The sequence below is a fragment of the Eretmochelys imbricata genome, chromosome 10, assembly GCF_965152235.1.
Source record: "Eretmochelys imbricata isolate rEreImb1 chromosome 10, rEreImb1.hap1, whole genome shotgun sequence".
NCBI classification, from domain to species: domain Eukaryota; kingdom Metazoa; phylum Chordata; order Testudines; family Cheloniidae; genus Eretmochelys; species Eretmochelys imbricata.
The window spans coordinates 61384910-61412603 of NC_135581.1; the positions used below are offsets into that span (position 1 = coordinate 61384910).

Below are 27694 nucleotides of genomic sequence, written 5' to 3' on the forward strand. Positions count from 1 at the left end.
GACGTTGTTGGGATTCACAAACATTTTCACAGAAGTCTGCTGTCCAAAAACAGTAACAAATTACAAATCACATGAGCCAAGAAATCATCATGAACTGAGCTGAGTGCTTTAATTCATGGAAATATTTATGAATCTGTTTTTGTTTTGTTTTGTTTTTTTGCTATTTGATCAGCTTTCTAACACTGGAACTTACAGTAAAAATATCTCTGATTATAAAATGGGAAAGAACAATTGGGATATGGTTGCTTGGTAAAGATATTAGCCATGTTACTATTATAATAAACCTTTTGCATTACTCTGCTTCTTATCAATATGCTCATGAAAGAGCAGGACAAACTAGAAGGTAAACGATCTTCAAAGATTTTTTTCTCTTTCTGCCTTTTCAAATTTGTATCTATATTAATCCCTTAAAGATACTACTATCAAGTACAGGAGGCTTCTAGAATTGTTCAGTATTTTTAGGCCTCCTTTAATTTTATGATTTACTGCTAGTTGAAACGAATGGGAAAAACAATAAAGGAAGTACTTTTTTTAATATGTGCAATTAAAATATATTTTGTACAATATAATAAAAGTTAGCTCTAAAATTCAAATTGCCTATTGCACTAACACTTTTACTCAGTACTAAAAGTAAAGATGTACAAATAATTCATGAAAGAGATCCTGAATACAGAATTTTCATTGTATTTTGTTTGTGTAATGATATAAGAAAGTTCTTCATAGTAAGTTCTGTGGCCCAGATGCTGAAGTAATTACACATTGACTTCAGTAGGAATATAGCATGAGTAGGGACTGCAGAATTTGATCCTGTATTAACGTCACAGTGTATTCACCATTGTTTTAAAACGTGTATGCTTAGGGAGTGTTCTCACCTGAATAGTTACATATCTTAGGAACTGATGAAAGTTCTTCTGTCATTGAAAATCTTCTTTTAATTCCATCTGCACATGGACAATGTTGAAGTTATTGAGAGTTGCTAGGGCTTATCACCTTTCGGGATTTGTTTGTATATGTGTGCTTAGGTGTGTGTGTGTGTTTTAAATAGCAGGTAAAGGGCCAAAATGTACAAACACTACTGGGCATTGGACTGTTCCCAAAAGTAAGTGCCTTTCATGGTTGTGGCAAGGTCGGTTCCTATATTAAAAGTAATAAGAATAATAATTAATAATGCAGTGGCTGTTATAAGTGTATAGACTTGAATATGTGCTAATGGAACATTTTGTCAAAGTTTTTGTAAGTATTATGTAGTGATTTAATGTTTGTTTGATTTTTAGTCCACAGAAATTAGAATCTGTACGTAACAAGGGGAGAAGTTCAGAAACATTCAGCCCTTCATTTTCCATTTTTTATGGAGAGTTACCAAACTGTAAGTATAGAAGGATGCAGTAATGCTAACACATATACAGTATTTTTGTTTTTATTTGTTTTTTGTGTTACGTTAGACACAATGCGTTATATAAGTATAAACACTGAAATCCTTTTATATTAATACAATTTTTTTATTGCCCTTTACATCCATTGGAGTTTAAATTGGCTTTTTAAATTCTTCAAATACAGTAGTTAGACGAGTTTAAGCTTGAAGTGCTCTGTTCTTTTCTTATGTGATGATCACAAAAGCATGTAGACAACATGTTGACTATAAAGTGGAATCAAGAATACATTTTGTGTGACAAGAAAATATCCAATTGCATTTCCTAAGGCATTTTCTAGCCATGTGAAAAACAAGAGCGAATGTAATGAAACAAACACTGACTTTTTTCCCATCCAATTCTATCTCCCTCAGCAACATCACACACACACTCAACAAAATACCTCAACCTTCAAGCAAACTGTTGCCTTTTTAATACTGCAGTCATCTTGCTGTTTGGATAATGTCCTTAGACTTTTGGTTTAGGGCAGAATAAAATAATCTTGGCACTTTAACATCTCTTAGGCAATAGTTTACCAATCTTTCCCTGAAAACCAGTCAATATTTGTTTGTTTTTACAACATGCAACCAACCAACCAATTTTCTAGAACAACATTAGGTAGCATATGGATGACTTATTTGTCTGCCTGTTTTACCAAACAAACATAATGTGGTTCTAATACATAGTAAATCCTATGTAACTTTATAACACAAATTCATTAAGGCCAAATCCTGACCCTTTTCTATGTGAAAGTCAGGTATACATGCAAATGAGCTCCTAAACCTCTGTGCACAACCAGTCTTCTATAGATCCTTCCTTCTCTGTTTTCTGCTCAGGAATTATGGAGTTTATTTTACCTTTGAGACTTCAGTACCCCATGCAGGCATGCCTGGAAGGGGAAAGAGAAGGGACAGGAAGTGACTGGGAAATATAGGGTAACATGATGGAGGACTTAGGGATTTTTGCCTTGGGGTCGGAACCAGATTGCCCTGGGCTCTTCAGTCTGATGAGCCCTTCTCTCTGGATAACACATCTGTTCTGGATGTGCAAACTAGAACCACTAGATCTGAGCAGTAGAGACCTCACAGTCTTTCCAAGAGTGAGTACCGGCTCCACTTCCTGTGACATCAAGGAGACATTGCCTCCCTTCAGAATCCCAGGGCCTGATTCTTCTGTACCTTGTACACTGATTTATAGCTGTACAAAGTGGATGGGTGAATCCAATCAAATCAGAATGGTACCATTTTACTCTCTCTTTGCACTAACTGGGGCCAACCCACAAGTCTGGTGTTTTGGCACAAGACAAGAGTGAAGGACAAAGTTGGATATACACTTCCTTTAGCCCTTTTTCCATCTAGGGACTACCCCCTGCTATAGAGTGGGGCTGAAAAGGGATCTGTTCTGCCCCTGTAGAAAGTTAGTGCAGGTACAGGGCAGTTGTCACATGTGCCTGTTGGTAACTACCCCAAAGGGTCTTTACACCAAATAGGGATAGCTGGAATGTAGCCGTACTCTGGCCACAGTTCATTCCCCACACCTGGGGTTTTGTAGAGCCAGCTATACCAGCTCTTCACCAGCAAGGATTTTCCCACAGTGTGGGAATCCTGAGCTGATTCAGCAGGCTCAGATTAGAGAAGTAAATTATCATTTGAACCTTGTTTTAAATAATTAGTTACTATTTAAAGATATGGTAGATTGGGTTGGGGCAGCGCAAAAGAGAAAATGTTACTTGTCACTATGTCATCTTGGTCTTATATCTGTATAAATAGGGCCAAATCTTTAGTCCTTATTCAAATAAAGCCCTCACTTGAGTGAATGGAAGCTTTGCCTGAACAAGGACAGAGTGTGAACTGATTAAGGACTTCAGGACTTGGCCCATGTGAAACTGTAAATGTTATCATTATTTTTCTATTACTTGTTTTCCCTGAAATTACAACTTCTTTGTATTAACTCCCCAACTGTGTCAAGTGAAGTTTGCAGGAATTTCCTTCCTCTATTATAATTTTAACATTCCCTTAAACTACCTCATGACGCCAGTCAGCAGCTATAGCCAAAATTAACCTACAGTAGAGCTTTGATGATCAATGTAACAAAGTTAGCAAAATGATAGAAAAAGACAAGGAAAAGATCAAAAAGAAAATTCACCTGACCAGCACTACATGAAAAAACATTGAAAACTCAATTTAAAAATGGAAAAGAACAGTTTTACTGTGATATTCTCATTTTTGCTTCTCTCTCATTTTTGGCATTTTTAATATTCTCTGCATTTGACATTGTTTGTGTCAAATCAGTTAATAAAAATATAACCTCTTGTGCCATTTCTTTCATGCTGTAAAACTGCATTGCATGGTCTTTCTTTTCTTTCTTTCCCTATACATATATGGATGGATGGCTGTGTAAGTACTGTACAATTGCTTTTGTCAGTCTCTGTCTTTTATATATTATAAAAGGACTTACACAGTACAAGTGCAATTGTACTTACACAGCCATCAACTGAAAGGCACAGTGAACCAAATCAGATTGTGCTAATTCACACCACAAATTTTGCAGTCTTCTCCACAAAACATCTGCATAATTCTGTAAACCCCACAAACTGCACTGCAGCAATCCAACCTTTTTTAAATGTGGATGATAATGTATTGTTTTATCAGGATACTTTAGGTCTCTGATAATATTTTAATACTACCATATACAATTCAGGGCTGTAATCAGAGCATTTACTGAGCATTAATATTCAGGGATTGTCATGTTACTTTAAAGGCTGATGCAACCCACTTACTCTAAACAACATATTTATTTAGCAGCAAAGCTTATTAGCCAAATATTGGGATAAGCAGCTGATGAATGGCATTGGCTGTTACATTTCAAATGAGGAAGAACTGGATTAAACAAGAAAGTCCTACCAGTTCATGACCATGCATTTGCTCTGAAAATCATCTGAGAAGTCAGATGCACAATTTAGACCAGTCTGAGATTATCTGTGTAGCACATACCTTACAAAGGATGGATGGGTTTAACCCTAAGAGGTGAATTATTATTCTTTTATACTTATATTGTTCTTGAATATTTCAGCACTGTAAGGAGCAAATTTAGTAAAATATGAATATCCATACGTCTCCTCCACCTTTGCTGAAATCTTTATCCATAACTTTATCCATACCTTTAGCCTTGATTAATGCAATACCCCCTCTTCCCTTCCCTCCCCTGCTATGTGTTGCCACCTGCCTTTTCTCATGTGGAAAGAAACATTACCATAACCTCCAGCAAACTCATTTCAGCAGCCACTTTAAAATAGCTCCCTTTCTCCATAGTAGAGCCTGCCAGCTGGAATGGCCTTATTGTTGTGTCTCTCCTCCGCATGGACTCATCATCTAATTTAAAATATAATCAGAAAATATTTCTATTCTCCTTTGCATATTTTATTTTAACTTTATTTGTATTAATTTTTAGACTTATTATACACTAAGCACTTGTCTACATGTTTCTAGGTCAAACATTAAAACTGGTTTCCATAAAATGCAATACCCATGATTAGAATACATCAGTAATTCGCCTCGGCTGCTACTAGAGGTCAGACAATCTGACATCAGCTTGAGTATAGGAGAAAACTGGCCTTTTAGTTTCTATAGCAGTATTACATCTTCAATTATACCAAAGAAGACAATGTGATAGAAGCATAACATGTATTTATGGAAAGAAAATCCCACCTTTGAACCATAGCATGATTTTGAAACTTTTTCTGTAACAACACTGAACATCATAGTCAGCTTGTAACAATATTGAGCCAGATCCTCAACTAGTGTAAATTGTCTTAGCTCCAATTAAAGTCAATGGAATGATGCCAGTTTGCATCTGTTGAGGATCTGGCCCATTTTCCCGATTAAATAAACTGTTGCTTTATATTTCATATATGTTTAGCACGTGAGTGATATGAGTGCAGAAATTCCAAAAATATCGCAATAATTAGGCCACCCCACTTTGTAAGTATACTCCGTTGCGGACCCTTTCGTCACAGCTTTCATTGCATTAAATGAAATTCACTGCATGCAGGAGGCTGGAGCCTCTCCATAGTTAAAAGTTCAAGCTTGCTTTTATATTGTAAGCCTGCTTTTCCTTCATCTTAAAATACTCAAAGAAAATTTCCACTTCACTTACTAAATATCTGTGATAGCTGTAGCCATGGGTGAGTTGTTTGCTGGAATTTGAGTTCAGTGTAACAAGCTTCTTTTTGAAATATGAGACTTTATTAAAAATAGTGAAGCATATTTGAATATTCTCCTAAAGCTTTTTTTTGCCTTGTCTTAGCTTAAGCATGACTTACCCTAGAAACATCAGGAGAGACTTATTTGAACGATCTTGGTGAAAGCTAGTGCACAGTATCAGTTCTGAAATGGGGAAAGACTTATTTGGGAACTGGCAAACTGACTCAAAAAGAATAAAATGTTTGCACAAACCTCTGCAAAAAGAAGCCACCAAGTTTCACTGAGCTCTAATAGACACCATGAACTAACCCTTTATAAATAAAATTTACCCATTAGATTTAGGGTTAGGGGACATATATAAATAACTCTAATGTAATTATATATAGTACATGATATAAATATCTTACATTGATATGTCTGTGGATAAAATGAAAACAAAGTATGACAAATGATTCTGTTTCAGATATGTAGCTGAACATTACAAAATTTAAAAATGTATACTGCAAGACCAGTTGAAATTTCATGTGTGTTATTTATGTGTATTTTATTGTGAGCTCATAAAGAATATTTTGTATATTTTCAGATAAAAGTGGATTCCATTTCCTTGATCCTGGGAATGTTTCACTGGTGAAACTCATTTCATGTTGGAGAGACCAATCTGTAAAGGTAGGAAATAGTGCACACTGACTGTAATAATGTCATTTTAAAGTGATGTTCACTACTATTTAGTGTAAATGTTGATATCATGATGTAATATGATAAATGTAGACTTTGGGGAAATTATCACATACATTTTGCCATTTAGATGTCCTGTGGAGAAAGAATTTTCATGTTAAACTACAGTGTATATTTATTATGAAATTATTTTGTTTTTTAGTGTATGTGGTTGGAGATGGCAAAGTAGACATTATAGTGCCTAATCTAGGTGATATTGAGTAACAGGAATCATTTTCAAATGCACAGCACTTGTATGTCTGATCTGGTGAATGTTGCTCATTTGACAAAAAAAGTTGTCAAATATATAGTACATGATATAGAAGTTGCCAATAATCTTTACGTTCTAAGTTATCTTAAAAAAAAAAAAGAAGCTGTTTTATGTTCCTAGGGAAGCTCAATTTCGTATGTGCTGTAGAAGAAGTGGGTATGGCCTTCTTAAAAGAATGTGTGGTCAGGGCTCCATACCTTACTCAGTATGATCCCCTCCAAGAGCAGGCCCAAAAAGTGAGCAAGTTCCAGCTTCTCAAGGCAATTTAACTTGCACCTTTGCCTGTGCTGATCTTGGTACAGGCGGTTTAATGCTCTATGGGGGACTCTAGGTAGCTGTGGGATGTCCTGGTGATTACTGTAGCATAAGACTCATTTGTCATGTCCGTCAGAGGATAGGTGGCCCCTCTGAAGAGGTCAAGGGCTCAGCCTACCTCTGGCAGGCTTCACAAGGGGAAATGAGGCAACTCAGGAAGGGATCACCTGGGACTAATTAACTGAGTAGCTGGGAGGCAGATAGTTAGACAGGGAAGAACTTGGGCATAACCATAGAATCATAGAATATCAGGGTTGGAAGGGACCTCAGTAGGTCATCTACTCCAACCCCCTGCTCAAAGCAGGACCAATCCCCAACTAAATCATCCCAGCCAGGGCTTTGTCAAGCCTGACCTTAAAAACTTCTAAGGAAGGAGATTCCACCACCTCCCTCGGTAACGCATTTCAGTGCTTCACCGCCCTCCTAGTGAAAAAGTTTTTCCTAATATCCAACCTAAACCTCCCCCACTGCAACTTGAGACCATTACTTCTTGTTCTGTCATCTGCTACCCCTGAGAACAGTCTAGATCCATCCTCTTTGGAACTCCCTTTCAGGTAGTTGAAAGCAGCTATCAAATCCCCCCTCATTCTTCTCTTCCGCAGACTAAACAATCCCAGTTCCCTCAGCCTCTCCTCATAAGTCATGTGTTCCAGTCCCCTAATAATTTTTGTTGCCCTCCGCTGGATGTTTTCCAATTTTTCCACATCCTTCTTGTAGTGTGGGGCCCAAAACTGGACACAATACTCCAGATGAGGCCTCACCAATGTCGAATAGAGGGGAACGATCACATCCCTCGATCTGCTGGCAATGCCCCTACTTATACATCCCAAAATGCCATTGGCCTTCTTGGCAACAAGGGCACACTGTTGACTCATATCCAGCTTCTCGTCCACTGTAACCCCTAGGTCCTTTTCTGCAGAACTGCTGCCTCGCCATTTGGTCCCTAGTCTGTAGCGGTGCATGGGATTCTTCCGTCCGAAGTGCAGGACTCTGCACTTGTCCTTGTTGAACCTCATCAGATTTCTTTTGGCCCTATCCTCTAATTTGTCTAGGGCCCTCTGTATCCTATCCCTACCCTCCAGCGTATCTACCTCTCCTCCCAGTTTAGTGTCATCTGCAAACTTCCTGAGGGTGCAATCCACACCATCCTCCAGATCATTTATGAAGATATTGAACAAAACCGGCCCGATGACCGACCCTTGGGGCACTCCACTTGATACCGGCTGCCAACTAGACATTCAGCCATTGATCACTACCCATTGAGCCTGACAATCTAGCCAACTTTCTATCCACTTTATAGTCCATTCATCCAGCCCATACTTCTTTAACTTGCTGGCAAGAATACTGTGGGAGATCGTGTCAAAAGCTTTGCTAAAGTCAAGGAACAATAATAAAAGGAACCTACTCCCAGTGGCTAGAGAACAGAGGTTCCTGTGAAGAGGAACTGTCCCTAGAATGTAGAAAGAGGAAGTTCCTAAAGGGAGGTCTTCTCGGGGGGGGACCTGGTAAGAGGCTCACCAGGGAAGGAAACCAAAGTATAATACTCCTAGGTGGCAGAGACTCCAAAGTGGAGGATCTATGAATGCCAAGCCTCAGTGAAGCCTGGTCCCTATGGAAGGAGTTCACCAGGTAGTAACAGAAGCTCAGATCAGGGGAATTATATGCTTTTCCAAGGAAGGGTTGTTGTGGTTTGATCTCTGTAGGGACCTTAATCCAAGAGGAGAGACCCTTCCTCAGCTGAAGACAAGAGGCCCTGGCTCCAGAAGATGGTCCCAGGCAAAGAGGGCCTCTTTGGTAAGGGGCCTGGACATAAGTGGGGTTCATGGACTAAAGTTAACTCAGCCCCTTCCTCTCCAGCTAGAGATGCTGGGGTGGCAGCCTAGTTGTACAACATTCCACCTTTGGATTAAATAAACTGGACCCCTGAGGTGCACCATAGAAAGTACATTTGGAAAGTTTGCTGATGATGCCAAGCTGGGAGGGGTTGCAAGCCCTTTGGAGGACAGGATTAGAATTCAAAATGATCTTGACAAACTGGAGAAATGTTCTGAATTAAATAGGATGAAATTCAATGAGGACAAATGCAAAGCACTACACTTAGGAAGGAATAGTCAATTGCATAAATAAAAAATGGGAAATGACTGCATGGGAAGGAGTACTGCAGAAAAGAGCCTGGGGGTTATAGTGAATCACAAACTAAATATGAATCAACAATGGAATATTGTTGCAAAAAGTCAAACATCATTCCGGGATGTAATAGAGGAGTGTTGTAAGCAAGACACGAGAAGTAATTCTTCTCCTCTACTCAGCACTAGTAAGGCCTCAGCGGAAGTATTGTGTCAAGTTCTGGGTACCACACTTTGGGAAAGATGTGAAAAAATTGTCAAAAGTCCAGAGGAAAGCAACAAAAATGATTAAACGTCTTAAAAACATGACCTATGCGGAAAGATTGAAAAAACTATGTGTGTTTTGTCTGGAAATGAGAAAACTAAAGGGGGATATAATAACAGTCTTCAAGTACACAAAAGGTAATTATAAAGAGGAGATTGACAAATTGTTCTTCTTAACCACTGAGGATAGGATAAGGAGCAATGGGCTTAAATTGTGGCAAGGGAGATTTAGGTTGAACATTAGGAAAAGCTTCCTGTCAGGGTGGTTAAGCACTGGACCAAAACATCTAGGGAGGTTGTGGAGTCTCCGTCACTGGAGGTTTTTAAGAACAAGTTAGACAAACACCTGTCAGGGATGGTCTAGACAATACTTCATCCTGCCTTAGTCCAGGGGACTGAACTAGAAGACCACTCGAGGTCCCTTCCAGTCCTGTGATTATTAATACTTATCAATATGTGTTATTAATATCATTACCCATAACTGGAAAAGGAAATCTTGTCTCTTGTAGAAAGAAAAAAATTAAAGAGGGAAAAGCAAACAATCCTTATATTAAAAAAATAGTAGTTGGCAGCGTTTTCAGATTGGCTCAACACATAGCAAGGCATAAGTTGTGGTCAGCTCACGCCACGCTTTGAGGGGGTGCAGCCACTCAGCTATGCTTTATGCAAAACTGCTTGTCACACAAACCGTCTTGCATGTATATTGCTCCAAAATATTTGTTTAAATTAGCATCCATCTTCCTTTAACAATATGTGCTTTTAACCACCTACGATCCAGAGTCATTTGCATCTGCATGTCTCCTCCTCACCATTAAGTTCAATTCAGGGGGCCTAAAGAATCTTCTTATGAGGCTATAGAAACATACCTTTCCAATGTCTGTCTTTGGATTCCATCCCACACCAATCTTGAAATACACTCTTCATCACATGGAGTTTTTAGATCAAGAGTGGTATCTTTCTAGACGATTTACTCCATCTAGTTCAACCACAAGTTATTGGGCTGGATGCAGGAACCAGTAGGAGAAATTCTCTTGCCTGTGTTATGCAGAGGTTAAGATTAGTTGATCATAATGGTCCCTTCTGGCCTTAAAGTCTATGAAATCTATGAAATATACATAAGCGATGTTGGATTTATTGAATCCCACTAGGGGAAACTGAGGTAGAGGTAGAGATGTAATTGCGCTGCTGCACCGAGCTTCCAGGGGTGAGCCCCCCCCATCACAATATCATACTGACATTAGATACATAGTGGATCCTGCATTGTGATCTGGGTCATTTGGTGTTCAGGAGTATGAGTTTGAGGTTCGCAACACTGCATCCACAAGAGAGTTGGCTCTGAAGGAGTCCAGTATCTGTTATAAACTTATTCCTTGTCTGTTTTACTCTGTTGCTGAATTTCTTGTACTAGTATGTAGCCATATATTGCATTTCAAATGGCACATGTATCAATGAGAAGAATACCACTTTACAGCTGAGAAAGTATTCATGGGACAGTAGAAATAATACTCTGTACTGTTCTGTTAGCCATAATAGATAGCAGTAATGTCTGCAAACGTGCACATCCAAGTGAAGTCAACACTTCCTCTTGTACACTCCTGATGTACCTCAGTTATTAAGGATTATTAATTCTCTTTCTCTGTCCTATCATCTTCCACGTTATTAGTTCAACATTCCCCCAAAGCCAAGGTTTTCTCTCTTTTGATTCCTTTCGATGAAAAGTCAAATATAATATAGGAGGTCAGTGTCAGTAGCTGCAGTTGTCAGGTGAGAGCCACATAATAGCTCTCTCACCTGCTCAGCCTCTGAAACATTTTGATCTCTTGCATTTGGGGATTGGAAGACATATATCCAGGAAGTTTGTGGTCTCTCCATTTGTACTTTCCAACTAATAGAGTGGAAGCTGAATTAAAACCATGACTGATCTTAGGAACATGGACACGTATGAGTGGATTTAGCATCCTAACATCCAAAAAAAGATCTCCCGGTAGCCTGCCTACTTCAGCAAGACAATCAGACTTCTGCTTCATTATTGAGGCAGAAGTCCCTGTTCAGCCATTTGCAGCAGGTTTCCTTAGTTCTCAGATATGCCCAGAGGTCTTTGTGGCAGCTGCAGCTGTGTTTGTAAGCAGATACTGTGTCAGTCAGTACAAAGCATTTTGGCAGGTATGCGGAAGTCAGAGGCACCCATTAAATGTGACTGAGAATTGACAAAGACACCTGTTAAGAGGTGCTGCAACTATGGTCAAAAACCTTCAGATCTGAAGAGTGGTTTGGGACGCATCTGTCAGAGTGACCAGCTGCCTACTCAACCCATGCCTCAGATCTCCCTTTATTAATGCTTTGGCCATGAGCCTATGCTTCCTGAAGTGAAGGGGTTAACAGAGCTAGCCTACCAGCAATAAAGCATGAATGAGAGTTGGTTTAATAGCTGATGACATGAGGCCCCTACTGCCAATATCACAAATGATTACAATATTCACAGCAGTTTGGCTACACACAGAGAGAAAGTTGAAGAGCAAAGCTTGCTTAACACTGTGTTCAAATCATGACAAAATTCAAGCAGAGTTAATGTTTTTAGAGTCCATTGTACATGGCAAGAATTACAGATTTACTTTTGTATTTTTAAAATGTTTATTTAATTTTAGACGGTTTTTCTTTTTACACTAATATTGCATAGGTACATGCCTTTCTATCTCACATCATTTTAAAGGAAATTTTATTTGGTCTTTTTCTACCACTTGGCTCATTGCTCTTTCAAATGAAATGTAACACCCTCTTGCCACATTGTCCTAACATATATATTCCCTCACTCTTCTCGTGTACTGGACTATCTGCCCTATAGCATTTAGTATAGGAAATGGTTGTTTTGCTATTCTTGTCTGCTAATATTTCATACTAAAAGTAGTTTATTTCCCTCTTTATCTGCACAATGAGTATGGGATTGTATTTTTATTTTAATGCATTAATTTATATTGTAGTTGTTATGCAGGATCTAGTTAGAAATCTGAACAATAAAAACCAGCATTCCAAAGAACAGTTCCCTCCCCGCAGGTCAGTCAGTCCATAGTGCAATTAAACTATGTTGTTCCTGTTGCTGACTGTTAGCAGGAAGAAAGATATATTCAAGGATTTCTGCTGAGAATCCTTTTTTTTTTTTTTTTTTTTTTTTTTAAATTGTCTCCCTATTCTCCCTGGCTCCTTAGCTTTGAAATGTTAAATGCTCAAGTCTGTCCTCCCCGTTCCTTCATTTGGAATTTCAAATACTCTCGTTGAGTCATTTCAAATGGAAAAATGCAGTTCTCCCCACTACCTGGTTCTCCCTGTCCTGTTCCCAGGTCTTTCTAAATCTTCTTGTGTGACATTAGTCCTTATGAAAGATGCCAGACTGACATCCCTGGAGACTATCTATCCTTTATCTATCCACAGAACAGTTACAATATTGGCAAGCTTCCCCACACAATGCTCCTCAATTCCTGACCTGGAGAGACCTTATAGCTATAGGAAAGAGGCTAGCTCAGTCTTTGTATTCTCCCTTCCCATCCAGTTCTTGGTCTCTCTGCGAAGACTGCCATTTAGCGTAACTGTGGTAGTGCCTTATACATGATATTATTATTAGTCAGCGGTCCCACTCACATTGCGTGAAGTGCACCTACATAAAGTTTTGCAGTGTTGGAGCCAAAAGAAGTACATCGAGGCGCTGGTCATGTGGCATATAGCACACAAGCAGACTCCTGTGCCTGCACAGAGTCCCACTGAAGAGCTCTATGTGGGTTCAACAGCCCGCCTGCACACTACACATTGCAGGAGCAGGGCCTTAATATGTTTACCTGTCTACCAGGAAATGGACAGAACTCCACGAAACTCCCTATCTCCCTATCAATAAACTGACTACCCTAACACTGGGCAATCCATTCCCTTTGCAATTTTAGAGTTTATTTGTAAAGTTATTATTTTGTTAATCATACTAGTCCGAGTATCTTTTAGTTTCCTTTCTGTATTCCCAGTTGTTCTGGTCTAGCTGGATTAAGAATGCATATTGTAAATTGTTGATTTGTTGCTATGTGGTGTGTCTGACATTAGCAGATTTCCTATGTTTTCTTAATGTTTGAACGGGTGTTAGTTATATTTGAGCAATCTTAACTGTTATACAATGTAATGTCTATGCGTTGGAATAAACAGAGCCTCTTGTCTGGATAATAGTAATAAAATAAATTTATATTCACACTATACTATGACATTTTATACGTAATCTTTCTATGTGTGTATTATTATATTTTTTAAAACAAAGTTGTTTTTTGAGTTTCCCAGTAGTCCTCAATCCCAAAAAGTGTTTCTAGAACCTTTGTTGTTAAAATTTAGGACCTGATTTTGAGGGCTCCACAGCCCCAGTGGCTAACTGGTGCATGTTTTGGAGCACTTAGGAACCTAAGTACTGTAAAGCTATAAAATGTGCCTACAGTTATTTGGGCCTGTAAAATTGTGCCTAGTTATTAGCCAGAGGGTTCCCTTTGCACACAGTCCACATACAGTCTGTTCTGTGGGTTGGAGAGGCTCTAGGTAAAATCTCCCAAGCATGTTAAGAAGAACATGGTTTAGCACAGTGCAGCTTTTTGTGGCTAGTGGTTCCCTCCACCTTCCCACACCTCCGTCCCCTCTCCTGTTTCAGTGGGATGATGGTTGCCAATGTCTCTGACTATAAAAAACATCAAACCAGACAGCGTAGATATTGCAATTGTAGGATTTATAGAGAGTTGCCAACCCTCTCAGATTGACCTGGAGTCTCCCGGAATTGATCTCCCGGTGGCTACTGAAACCAATCTGGGAGATTTTAATATGCTACTATAAATCTGGTTGGCAGCGCAGTGGGGCTAATGCAGGCTCCCTATCTGCCCTGGCTCCGCACGGCTCCCAGAAGTGACTGGCACGTCCCTCTGACTCCTAGGCGCAGGGGCGGCCAGAGGTTCTCTGCACACTGCCTCTACCCCGAGCACCAAAACCGCAGCTCCCATTGGCCGGGAACTGTAACCAGTGGGAACTGTGGGGGTGGTGCCTGCAGGCAGGGGCAGCTTGCAGAGTTGCCTGGCCGCCCATGAGCCTAGCTTGACATGCTGGTTGCTTCCGGGAGCTGCCTGAGGTAAGCAGTGCCCAGCTGGAGCCTGCACCCCTCTCCCCCACCCGCACCCCAACCCCCTTCCCTAGCCCCTCACCCCCCACACACCCAAACTCCCTCCCAGAGCCTGCACCTCAGACCCCCTCCTGCACCCCAACCCCCTGCCCTAGGCTCAGTCCGGAGCCCCCTCCCACATTCCAAAGCCCTCGGCCCCAACCCAGAGCCCCCACCCCCTCCCACATGCCAGCACCCTGGCAAGGGTGTTTGGGTTTGTGCGATTAGACAGTTAGCAACCCTCCTACATAGCCCCTTCGTTCCCCTCCACAATCATTTGGTGGCATGGAATGAGAGCAGCAGGTACATGGTTTCTACTTCTCTGGAGTTTATTGCCTGACAAGTATGGAAGCAGCTTCTTATGCTCTCTTTCCTTGGTCCAGTCCTAACAAAGACAATAATAGCCATTCAAAGTAATTGCTAAATTGTGGAAAGACTTCACTTTTCTTGCTGAACCGCTGTGTAGTGTTGCTGGTGGGGGTCCTGATCATCAGACCGTTGCCTTCTCTGCTTTGGTATCCATATTTATTTGCTGAAAAAATACCACCTATGCTCTGTGAGACCTCCTCAGGACACAATTATTTCTAATGACCATGTCACCATGAAGATATTGCCATAGGTTCCCACCCACTATTCAATGTTAAAAGCAGCTAATATTTGCAACAGTGCTTGCGAAAGTACAGGAATTGTCCCGTTGCTAGTTTGGGCAGACACATTAGTAGTAACAGAATTCATCCACAATAACAAAAATGGAGTCTAGATGGATATGTAGTAGAAATTAGCACATAGGTAATAAAGAGATACTGGTGGAAAGCTGTGATGAGGGTCTATTGGTAGAAACAGGTGAAGCTCTTGAAGGGAAATTTTGAATTCACTGACAAAGTTAGAAGAGATATTCATGTTGTTGGGAAATGTCCAGAGAGGGGGCATAGCTGAAGATGTGAAACCACACAGAGTGATGCCGAAATGTGTATTCAACAAAGTGATAGACAAGCTGCATGCAGAGATTTACAAGTGCCTTCACAATATCATGTTGTGCCATTTTGCTACACTTTTTATTCCATTCTAAGATGTTAGAGGAAATTACACATTACAAAATACCCCTTGGCCAGTGTACACAGTAGTGATTCAGGCAATGAATATCTGATCCAGACTTGTGACAGATTCTTAGCAGATCAGAAAACCATGAAAAGCAGATAATTTTATAGGCTGTATGCACTGTGTCTTATCAACACAAGGAACATGTTTTTCTACAAACTACCCACAGCTCTTGTAAGAACCCCTGTCAATTTTTTATTTTCTGCCAGAAGCAGTCATAGAACAATGACAGCATCTTTGTGTTTGCTTCTGCTTCTTAAAGAGTCTGGATTTATTTCAGGATCCAGCTGCAGGGTCTGGATCCGAAATGCCCAAAGTTCAGCATTGTTTAGATCTGTGGCTTTCATTTTGGTTCATGTCTAATCCAAATCTCCATTTTTGTTGTTGTTTCTCTACAACATAAGGAAAGTTCCTGCAAAAAAACCAACACTTTTTAATAAATAGTTGGAGTGTTTGTGTTTTGACAAAACACAAAAGAGCTAGATTCGCTCCTTTCAGTTTACTCAGTTCACTCCTACACTGTGGGCTCCTGATAGAAGTACATCTGTCCAGAGTATGGATTTAGTGCAGTCAAAAAGGTGAGCAAGGGCAGCCTGGGAGCAAGCAGGGCTAGACTGTAGGGTGATGTGCTGACTCTGCATCTGTTCCAATCAGTCTCCAGTGACCTAGCTCTTACCAAGCACTAACCTAAATTCATAGCTGGCCTCCTCTAAAGAGGTGTGTGTATACACGAATGTCTCTCAGCTCTACAGTCCTGAAGCCTTAACAACCTTGTTGCTCTGCAGGCAATTTCCTGCCCTGAAGAATGAATGACTTTGTGTAATACTTAATTCCTGTAAATTGAAAAACAAAACAAAACGAAAAAGACATTCCGTTCTGTAGATGATATGGAATTTTAAAGTTCCAGTAATGTGGGGAGAGAGAGAGCACAAATCCTACCTGTGGACTGAGTAAAGAGACTGCAAGGGTTTAACAAATATTTTCATTGTATCATTCATGATGAATGATCCCAAAGATATTTTAAAAACTGGATGGGCCAGATCCTGTCCCCCTTTGTGCTGCTTCTATAAAGCAAAGAGGATGGAAAGCTGACTAACAGCTGACTGGGGATTCCCTCTGGATAGAGGAATTCCCAAATGATTAAAGCTGGCATAGCCAGCTCCACATCATATGTTCCTGGCCCCCATGCGTAATATAGTAGGTTTGTTGAGTGAATGGAAAGAGTGCCTTGAGATTTGGCAACCTGTGGCCAGAAGAAGGGTTAGAGTAGTTCTAAGGCTGCTCCATACTGCATCGGAGGTGACCTGGCCCCTTGCTATCTCCAGATTTGGGGAATTGCAACGGTGATGTAATGCCTCCTTTGCTTCCTTCCTATCATGTCTTGCACTGAGCACAGCACAGCCAGACGCAAGGATCTGTCTTTACATGTATACCATGCAACACTGACATGCAGCCACCTATAGGATGCAGGGCAGCAGTCAACCAATACAAAGGTTCGTGTACTACAGTTGAAGAAAGAGACATTTTAGAAAACAACTCCTGAGAAAAGCCCTCTTCTCATTAAAAGAGCTATGAGATTTTTAATCTCCCAGTAGAGAAGATAGGGTGTGGGGTTTAAGGTGTCATCCAAAATCATGTGGAAATTTAACACATTAAAATATGTGAAAACATGTCAAGCCTTAAACACACAAAAGCAATTAACTGTTGTGTGTTGAATCTCAGCCAATTTATACCTTGATGTTGAAACATCTATGCTTTCCAGCCAGTGAGTCTCAGAGCATTGGGGGTATTTTTAAACCATTCTGTGGTACCTAGGCACAAGGCTGAAGGAGTACTACAAAAGCTTTAGCAGAATTCCCATGCTGTAATAGATTTAATTCAAAAAGTTCAGCCTTATTAATTCAAAATAGATTTTCTGTGTTTAATTCATATTGAAATGCAGTGACACCACCAAGCAAGGGCAGAAATAATCAACTGCCAGAACATACTGCTGAACTCACGTTGTAGGCCAATCGTAATTCCAGCAGATATGTAACCTTTCCCTTAGCGTAACGGGAGTTCTGTGGAGTGCTTTCTTCTCCTTCCTTTTGAAAAAGAATATAGCACCAGCCTGGCTGAGGTGCAGCTGCAGGCATATGATACCAGTGCTAATAGCAAAACATTAATCCAAGTTGCATTAAACAACTGGAATTCTAAGAAGGCAGAGCCAAATCATGAAGTCCTTATGCAGTCATTACTCATTGCTGCCCACAGCATGTAACAAATTGGAGAATTTTCATGCTAATCATACCAAGTCAGATCCCCAGCTGGTGTAAATTTGGCAAGTTTTATTGAAGTCAATGAAGCTATGCTGATTTACGCGAGCTAAAAATCTGACCCACAATCTCTAGTTTACTAATTTACTGGAGCTTTTAGTTTATAGTAAATATAAGCGGGGGAATAGTCCCGCTATTGTGGGGAACCTTCCTGGCTTCTGCACTATCCCGGTGAAGTGGGCTAGCGAAAGGATCTGAGTCCTCGCTCCCACTTCCTTTACCCAGTGGCCTCCCTGCCCTTGAGGACTCCTCTTCTACTCTCCTGTCTGGCAGAGTCCGCGTAACCCCAACAAGGCTGGGCCCAGGATTCCTGGGGGGCTCGACCCCCAACCCTGCTGTGGTCACCTAGGACAGGGGCTAGGGTGTCCCCTCTCCGGGGTACTCTCTCTGCACTGGGCACTTCTCTGACCCAATGACCATTACATACAATTTAAAGCAAATGCAAGTTATTTAATCAACAATTAATTTTTAAAAGAATAAGGAAAAATGGGAAAGGTTAAAGGAAACACATCACCCCGCTCTGTGGCAGGGAACATCACAAACAGTGTCTCTGGAACGTCAGGGCAGTTCACAGTCTGTTCCTTGTAAGTCCCAGGCCTTCTTCTCAGGCCCTGGCTGTGCTGCAGGGATGCTGTGGGTTGGACACTTGCTCTGGTGGTGGCCACACGCTCTCAGGCTCTAAGTGGTAGGACCCTTCTTCACAGTGTCACCCTCGCCTTGTTGGGGTTATGATCCAAGCCTGGCCTGCAGAGCCCCTTGGCTGAGGCATCTCCCTATGCTGGGCCCGCTGCCCAGGGTCCCCGCGCTCTCTCCAGCTGCTCACCGCACCCAGCTCCAGACCGCTCCAGCCCCAGCTCCACCACTCTGTCTCTGCACTGCTGCTGCTGCTCTACCTCCAGCTCCCTGGGCTGCTTCTTTGGCCCCTTTGGCTCTGGTTGCTCCAGCTCTGCTCCCAGGACAGGTCTGCTCTGCAGGCTGCTTCTGTGACTCTGCTTCCTGGGCTGCTTTTCTGGCCCCTCTGGCTCTGGTTGCTGCAGCTCTGCTCCCAGGGCAAGTCTGCTCTCTCTGGGCTGTGCCTCTAGCTTTGGGGCTGCAGCTCTGCTCCCCGGTCTGCTCTCTCTGGGCTGCTTTTCTGGTCCCTCTGGATCTGGCACAGCTCTGCTCCCCAGCTTAGCTTGGGCCCCTGCTTTCTCCTTAGCTCGGCCCCACTCTGTCTGACCCAGGCAAATCCAGCTCACACGGAGGACGGGACCTCCCTGGCCTCCTGACTCTCTGATTAGCCTGCCCACCCTGTCATTCAGGCTGACCTGGCGCATTGGCCTCTCCCCATTGTTCCCGGGGGCTGTCAGTCTCAGGGACCTGTTTCCCCATTGACCCTTCCCCTTTTTAGTACTGGGAGCTAGCAACTAAAACACCCCCACTGAATGTTAGTAAGGGGGCAACAGTCCCCTTACATAAAGCTAGTGAAAATTAAAAACTCGTGCTGTACGATAATCATCATTGACAACAGATACCACCCAGCTACTATCCAGTTAACTGTTATTTCTTAATCTAGGTATGGAAAGGAAAGAGGTGGTATCTCATTTATCACTAGGTGGCAACTATTGGCAAATGTTGACTTTCGAATGACAACTATTAAAGCTGTCTTAAATTGTGTTTCTAATATCAACATTTGAAAAAACCATGTAAATAATTAAAAATACAAATATCTTCTACTAATAATCTACATCCATGACAGATTATTGAGGTGATACAAGCAGCGCTACTGGCAGAAGTACAAAGGAGTATGAAAACCTTGAAAAAGACATCAATCAGCAATCAGCCAGTGACCATGGTAGACAATGGAAATGGTGAGGTGCAGACATTGGCAAAAAATGAGCAGACAGAGCAGATGGCAAAATGCATTAAAAACATTCCCTTACCGAGTAAGTGCAAAATTTATTGGCATATTCTTTCATCACAACTTTTTCTAGTACTTAAAACATGTTAAGAATATGAGTTCATAATATATTATTTTGCTACAAGACAAGCCAAGTGCCCTGTTTCTGACCTACCAGCCTATCAATTTTCTCATACAATTGTCAGGTATTCAAAGGACATCCACATTCTATTATTATTATATTTAAGTAATGAACATTAAAGAAGAAAGGGTGAGGATTGTTTTGTTAAAATGGTTTTAATAGTTAATATGATTGAAAACAAACAAAGCAAGTATGTTTGGAGATTAAATCAGTGTATTACAAATTTGAAATGAAGAGATTTTAAAATTTATCTTTTTTCATTGAGAATAGGCTTATACTATACTAAAAAATTAATTGCTTAAACTTTATAACTTTGTAATGTGATATGGAATCTTTTCTTTTTTTAGCACTAGAGCCTGTACAATAAGCAATCAAATGAATTTTACAGTTGGATCATATCATTTTACAACAAACTTAATCGTCGTAACTTTATAATGGTGCTAATGTTTATGGTAGGAAAAGATTGAATCTGAATTTATGTTATGAAGTGATATCCATTTTTTAGCCCATTAGCTGAGTCTTAAAATTAAATGACCTAAATTTTAGATCTAATCTTATTAGTGAGACTTCTCTGAGGAAGCTAATTTATAATCTCATTGAGTGTGTGTTTCTGTCATGAAAATTTGTTACCAATCTACTTGTTTCAGGACACTAAAAATGATCAGTGATGCATGTTTCAGGCCACAAAGAAAAATTACATCTTCCATAACTTGGACTGTTGTATTAATACAAAAATGCTAAAGCTTTGAATAATTTTCACTTATGAAGTTATATTTTGCTTACACTGGAAATCTTTTTGATCATTTTATCCTGAAGAGGTTGGGGACAGAATAATTTATGAAAGTCCCAGCCCCAAAGTTCAGGTCCGGATTTGGATCCAAACTTCCTTAGAATCTGGGGTTTAGACTTGGTCCGTTACAGAGAGGCTATCTGGGAATTTTAGACCTGCATTGAGACATCTGCAAATTCAAGAATGTTCAGAAGTTGGACTTTAGATCAAGTCCTTGTCTATTTTAGCAGGTGAAAATACACTTCTATTATATAAATTGTAACAGAAAAGTTCATTACAAAATTTAGTTGTCTTTTTCACTAATTAAGGTGGAGTCATAATGATAATTCTTAGGGACTAAGGCCCAGATTTTAAAGGTGTATATAGATGTTTCTTTGCTCAGCATCTCAGTGCTTACGTCTCATTTTCAAAAGGGATTTAGGCACTTAGATGTCTAAATCCCACAATCAATGACATTTAGGCTCCTAAGTGCCTAAATCACTTTTGAAAATGAGATTTTTGAAAATGAACCACCTTAATACCTCTAAAAATCTGGACCTAAGTCACACCAAGACGTAACTTAAATGGACAAATCGTGTCAAGAACAAATTGTGTCAAACCAACCTGATAGCTTTCTTTGACAGGGTAACCAGTCTTGTGGCTAGGGGGGAAATGGTAGTTGTGGTACATCTTGACGTAGTAAGGCTTTTGATACTATCTTGCATGACCTTCTCATAAACAACCTAGGAAAATACAACCTAGATGGAGCTACTATAAGGTGGGTGCATAACTGGCTGGAAAATCGTTCCCAGAGAGTGGTTATCAGTGGTTCACAGGCATGCTGAAAGGGCATAACGAGTGGGGTCCCACAGGGGTCAGTTCTGGGTCCGGTTCTGTTCAATATCTTCATCAGGGATTTAGATAATGGGGGTCATAGTGGACCACAAGCTAAATATGAGTCAACAGTGTAACGCTGTTGCAAAAAAAGCAAACATCATTCTGGGATGTATTAGCATGAGTATTGTAAGCAAGACATGAGAAGTAATTCTTCTGCTCTACTCTGCGCTGATTAGGCCTCAACTGGAGTATTGTGTCCAGTTCTGGGCTCCACATTTCAGGAAGAATGTGGACAAATTGGAGAAAGTCCAGAGAAGAACAACAAAAACAATTAAAAGTCTAGAAAACATGACCTATGAAGGAAGACTGAAAAAATTGGGTTTATTTAGTCTGGAGAAGAGAAGACTGAGACAGGACATGATAACAGTTTTCAAGTGAATAAAAGGTTGTTACAAGGAGGAGGGAGAAAAATTGTTCTTCTTAACCTCTGAGGATAGGACTAGAAGCAATGAGCTTAACTTGCAGCAAGGGCGGTTTAGGTTGGACTTTAGGAAAAACTTCCTAACTGTCAGAGTGGTTCAGCACTGGAATAAATTGCCTAGGCAGGTGATGGAATCTCTATCATTGGGTATTTTTAGAGCAGGTTGGACAAACACTGCCAGGAATGGTCTAGATATTACTTAGTCCTTTCTTGAGTGCAGTGGACTGGACTAGATGACCTCTCGAGGTCCCTTCCAGTTCTATGATTCTATGGAGTTACTCTGAATTTACACTGGTATAACTGAGTAGAATTTGGCCCATGGCATGTTTGGTTGGTTATGGCTATATTTTGTTTTTAACCATGTTACATGCAGGTTAGTCAACAAAACTCAGTTGAGGAACTAATTAACTAAAATTTTGGAAGGACATAAACAATTACATATGTTAATGAGCATAGTATTTATATTTACTGTATATTGGATGGGATATAGTCTTTTTTCACAAGTATAGACTGTGTGCATGTATTATGCTGAATAAAAGGATATGGTATGAAATAATATCAATTTTGCAGCCATTTTAAAGTATTGTGGAGTAACTGTGAACACACAAAGGAAGGGGGAGAGCTGTTTGAAGTTATACATTATAACAGTATACAACATATCAACCTACTGTTCGTTCTCTTCTTCCATTTAGACTTGTGCTAATTGTATTATATTGGCATAATATGCATGTAGCACAAATATATTTCCAATAGTCAGCAAGGCTGTGTATACATTATAAAACTAACTGGTTTTCTGTATGATACACTCTCCTGCCAAAGGTTTTTCTTCGAATATTATTTCAACAGATCTTTTAGAACATATGGGCTAGCCAGTGATGTTGCTAGAAGTTTATTAAACTGATCTAAGAGTAAGTCTACATGCTGTATAAATTCCATTTTTAACCATCCATTTGATAAAGCACTTCTTCTCACTTCTCATTTTATGGATTGTAGTGTAGTTTTCAGGTTGTATGACATCAAGGTAAGTGCTAAATATTGTCTCGGGTCTTTAACCCATAATTCAAGGTTAAGAAAATGCACTGTGAGGCAAGAATATGAGTCTTAGCTGCCACAATCATTGTATTGTGTTTTTGGTTTATTGTGATTAACAACAAAGGTCCAAATCCTGAAATATTTAACCTGTTTTTACTCAGCAGACGCTCACTAAAGTCAGTTGAGCCTTTTTTTAAAGGCTGAGATATGAGTTTAGGATTTGAACAGAGGTTCGTATTATCTTTTAAAATGATAGTTTATTATATAGGCTGAAAGATTTGTCTCCTGAACTTTGTGGATACAAATGATAACATTTAGACATCTAGCTATTTATTACACTTATTAATTAATTAGAAATGTCATCACTTTTGCCTGCAATTAAATGCAGGCACAGTTATTTGTTGCTTGGGCAAAGAAGGCATGTAACATATTGTTTTGAAAAATAATTCTGAAGAATTAATAAAAGAAGTGATTCCAGTAATGCACCCCAGGGAAGGAGATAGCTGGTCTTTTTCTCTGCCAGAACCCAATAGGTTTTGAGTGTGTGTGTGTGTATGTGTTGTTGCCTTATCAAAAGGACTCTCCATCCCTAAATGGCCATGAGAAAAGAACATGAAAACAGGGATAACACTTTCTTATGTTATTCAGTTGGGGCCTGATCCAAAACCTGTTGAAATTAGTTGGAATCTTTCCACTGATTTTGATGGACTTTGCCTCAGTCCTTTAGTAAAGCAGGGGTCTTCTCATAAGTTTTCTTACATGTCTCAGACTTCTGTAACCAAAGATGTATTTTTAGTTTTAAGCCTTCTAGCCTCTTTCCTAAATGAAGTGAAAGAATCCTAGAGTCATTTCTCAAGCAGATCTCCACTGTGGTACTGTATTGCTCTGCCAGGTCAGTCAAGGGTAATAGCTCTAAAAAGTTGTCAGATAGTTTAGCTTTTCTCCTGTGAGGCCATGGGTAAGTCTTGTAGCCTCTTTGTGACTCCATTCCCCATCTGTAAAATGGGATAATAGTAATTCTCTACCTCACAGGAGTATTATGATGGTAGATACATTAAAGATTGTGGGGTATTCAGTATTGTGGGGTATTCAGCAATGGGGGGTGCTGATATAAACAGATAGATATGTCATGTTGTTCTAAAAAATGTTAATAATTGATGAAGTGATGCAAATATTGAAGAAGTGTAGTGTGATGTTAAATGGTAGTATGGGCTTTATTCCTAAAAAATTAACATTATTATTGACTGACTTCATTTTACTCTATGTCTCTGTGGCAGAGAAGGCTATAATTTAATAGTTAGTGAATGCTTTAAATATGCAAAAATGCATATAAATCACACTATAAAGGTTAGCTTGCAATAATTTCTGCTTTTGTAGTCTGAAATTCCTGATTTAAGAAAGTGTTAATGGTTCAAGCTTTCAAATGTATTTAAAAGCTGTTTGCTATAACATTGTTTGCATGTGGTTTGAATCTCTTCCCGCGCCGCCACCCCCCCCCCCCCCCCCCCCGGCCTTAGATAGAAAAATTGGTCCTTGGTGAAATGAAGAGTTTGCGGGTAAACATATCATTATGAAATTAATAGTGGTTTTGAATTTTAAAGTTGCTTAAACTGCTGTTTAATAAAAATTAAACAGATACACAAACCTTGTAAATAATCATCTTTATTACATAAATAATCTTCAAAGACTTTCATCTACACAATGTACTAATATAGCAATATGTTTTCTTAAAACAGAGAATCATATTCAGACAGTAATGGTATATCAATGAAAAGCACCACATAAAAGCTTCTATTCAACAGAAAAGTTCAGTGGCCTTCTGCAGCAGAAGGTCTGAGAACAGACTTCTACTGCCTGCTGTGTTTTTCAGAAGGAAACCTGTCCGGTTGTGGAAACCATTTATGATGTACTTTATGCACTCCTCCCTGGGAAAGCCATTCTGTGACAAGGTCTTTATCTGTAGCAAATGAATTCCCGCTACCCCCTGTGAAGTCTTGCTGCCTGATTAAGAAGGTACGGATAGTGTGTGGGGTGGAGGGGTGGCTGTGGAATTCTTTATTGAAGATCCTTCTGGTTGTCAGCCAGGTATCTGTTCACATTTGGCCAAATACCCCTCTGTGGCTTTTTGTTGTTTTTTTAATACCCAGGTTCAAATTCTGCTCTGACTTAAGCCCTATTTGTGCCCATTAACTTCACTGGGATTGCATGGGTTTTAAATCAGAACTTGGCCTTGTTCTGTTGATTTGCTGAGGGTATCATCTGCATACTGTTATTTGTATTAATGTAATGTGTATGGATGGATAAAGTATTCTTGCAGAACACTAAACTCTGATGATATTTGAACATTCTTCTCTCAGGAATCAAGCTATCCTTAGATGCAGCATCTGCACCACACTCCCCCCGTTTGGATATCCCCCCCACACACACATTTGCCCTTGAGGCTGATTGTTCCAAGTCTGGGTCCTGGTCTGTGCTCATTCCATAAGCAATATACTTTTCCTGAATCCTTTTCTCTGTGTTGGCTGAGTTCCAGACTCAGCGAAAAGATGTACATTGACCAAAATCTGGGCTGTCGTGAGCGTACTGGTGTGCAGCTATTGCATGATAGAGCATTTGAAATAGACAAAGAAAGAGACAGCTATCAGTGCCACTCTCTCTGCAACTTGTGCCATTTTCCAGTCATTTGCATGCTGACCATTTGTACAAGCAATAATAAAGTCAATGAGGAGGGAGAAAAATTAGAGGATGGCTTGCGCTAAGGAGAGAATGAGACGAGATTCAAGAGGAGAGATAGTGGGCAGGACAGACACTGAAAGACCCAAGAAATAGTGGGAAGAAGAGGGAATTGTACATGAAACATGGCAATGTAGGCATGTGCAAAACATCACCTGTCTGCTAATGTTAAACTTAATCAGCAAATTGGTCATTGCCAAAATCTCAAAGATAGGATTTTGAACCATTTTCTGATATGAAGAAAGTAGGAGCAATAGGATGGGATAAGTAAGTGGGAGAGGAAAGGAGGAAGTCTTACAGACTGCAGAACTTTGGATTGAAATACAGTAGAAAAGATAAACCAGTAAAAGCAAAGGTACTAAGAGTCCATGTCCCCCCAAAACATAGGCTTTTGAGGATCATCAGTATGAGATGCTTACTCTTTAGAACATATTTAAATCGCACAAAAGAATAAAAAGAAAACAAATGGCTGGTAGAGACTAAAATGGGACTGACGAGTGCTTTTCAGTTCTGATAAAGTTTCTAAAGGAACAGCAAGCAACGAGAGAAGGGTTTGTGTTTTGTTCTTGTTTTTCCTATTTGTGAAACTGACAAGAAGACAAATTTCACTTTTTGCCTTTTTATATGTAAATATTTCTGCAAGGCCCAAGCTATGTCCTATAGAAACAGCTTTAAAGATTTCATTGCCTTAGAGCAACTATTAGTCCTCATTGCTCCTTTCTCAACGTAGTTCCATTTTTCAAGAGAATTGAGATTGATTATCTTCATGTTGGCATATGAAGATCTACAGTATATTGTCATCCCATCTCCCAGGTGTGTGCATTGACAAAGGCAGATGAGAATGTGGAGGCAACAGCTTTATGAGCAGCAGCATGAATGAATAGCACTGAGGCAGTGCTAAAGCCCATTCTTCATTAACCCAAGTGTCTCCCCAGCCTTACTCAATGGGGTGGGTGCTGCTTTGTGTCAAAATGCTGTTTACAGAATGCACAGAGCAAAAAGTCTGGTTCTTGTCAAAGCAAAGAGACTCCTCATTATATAATGCTGAAATATGAATTGGTGCAACACTGCCAAGAGCAGGTGTGTGTTGTAAAATAAATAAATAAATGATGATAATATGAATAATTCTTTGCATTTCTAGAGCTCCTTTCACCCACTGCATGCATCCGATGAAGTGAGCTGTAGCTCACGAAAGCTTATGCGCAAATAAGTTTGTTAGTCTCTAAGGTGCCACAAGTACTCATTTTCTTTTTGCGGATACAGACTGACATGGCTGCTACTCTGAAGCCTGTCATTATGCAAGGCACTGAATTTAGCCGTATGAAGTGGAAATCTGTCAACTTCATGAAAAAAACTCGTACAGATACAGACAGACATCATCTTCCTTTCCAAATGCAAACAGATGGACATCATACCAAAAGGACTGAAGGTAAAATATCCATTACAATCTACATACCACACAGACTATGCTGACAGCTTGTGCCACACGCTCTCAAAGAAACTGCGGAACCACCTGATCAACATCCTCTACAGCAAACAGGGAAAGATTAAAAATGAGCTCTCAAAACTGGATACTCTCATAAAAAAACAACCTTCCACACAAACTTCCTCGTGGCTGGACTTTACAAAAACTAGACAAGCCATTTACAACACACGCTTTGCTTCTCTACAAAAGAAAAAGGACACTAAACTATCTAAACTACTACATGCCACAAGGGGCCACAACAGTGGTTCCCTTAACCCACCCAGCAATATTGTTAATCTATCCAACTATACTCTTAGCCCAGCAGAAGAATCTGTCCTATCTCGGGGCCTCTCCTTCTGCCCCCCCACCCCCACGAACATGATACAGTTCTGTGGTGACCTAGAATCCTATTTTCAACATCTCCGACTCAAGGAATATTTCCAACACAACTCTGAACAACATACTAACCCACAGAGAC

The 27694-nt window shown here is 40.1% G+C and overlaps 1 protein-coding gene across 1 annotated transcript in view; it reads left to right on the top strand.

The window, feature by feature from the left end:
- Positions 1-27694, top strand: part of WDR72 (WD repeat domain 72) — a 185379-nt gene that overhangs the window by 101582 nt on the left and 56103 nt on the right. The window contains exons 16-18 of the mRNA XM_077828602.1: positions 1275-1366; positions 6195-6277; positions 19617-19803. Coding sequence (XP_077684728.1) covers positions 1275-1366; positions 6195-6277; positions 19617-19803 — 362 coding nt within the window. The remainder of the gene's footprint in view (positions 1-1274; positions 1367-6194; positions 6278-19616; positions 19804-27694) is intronic.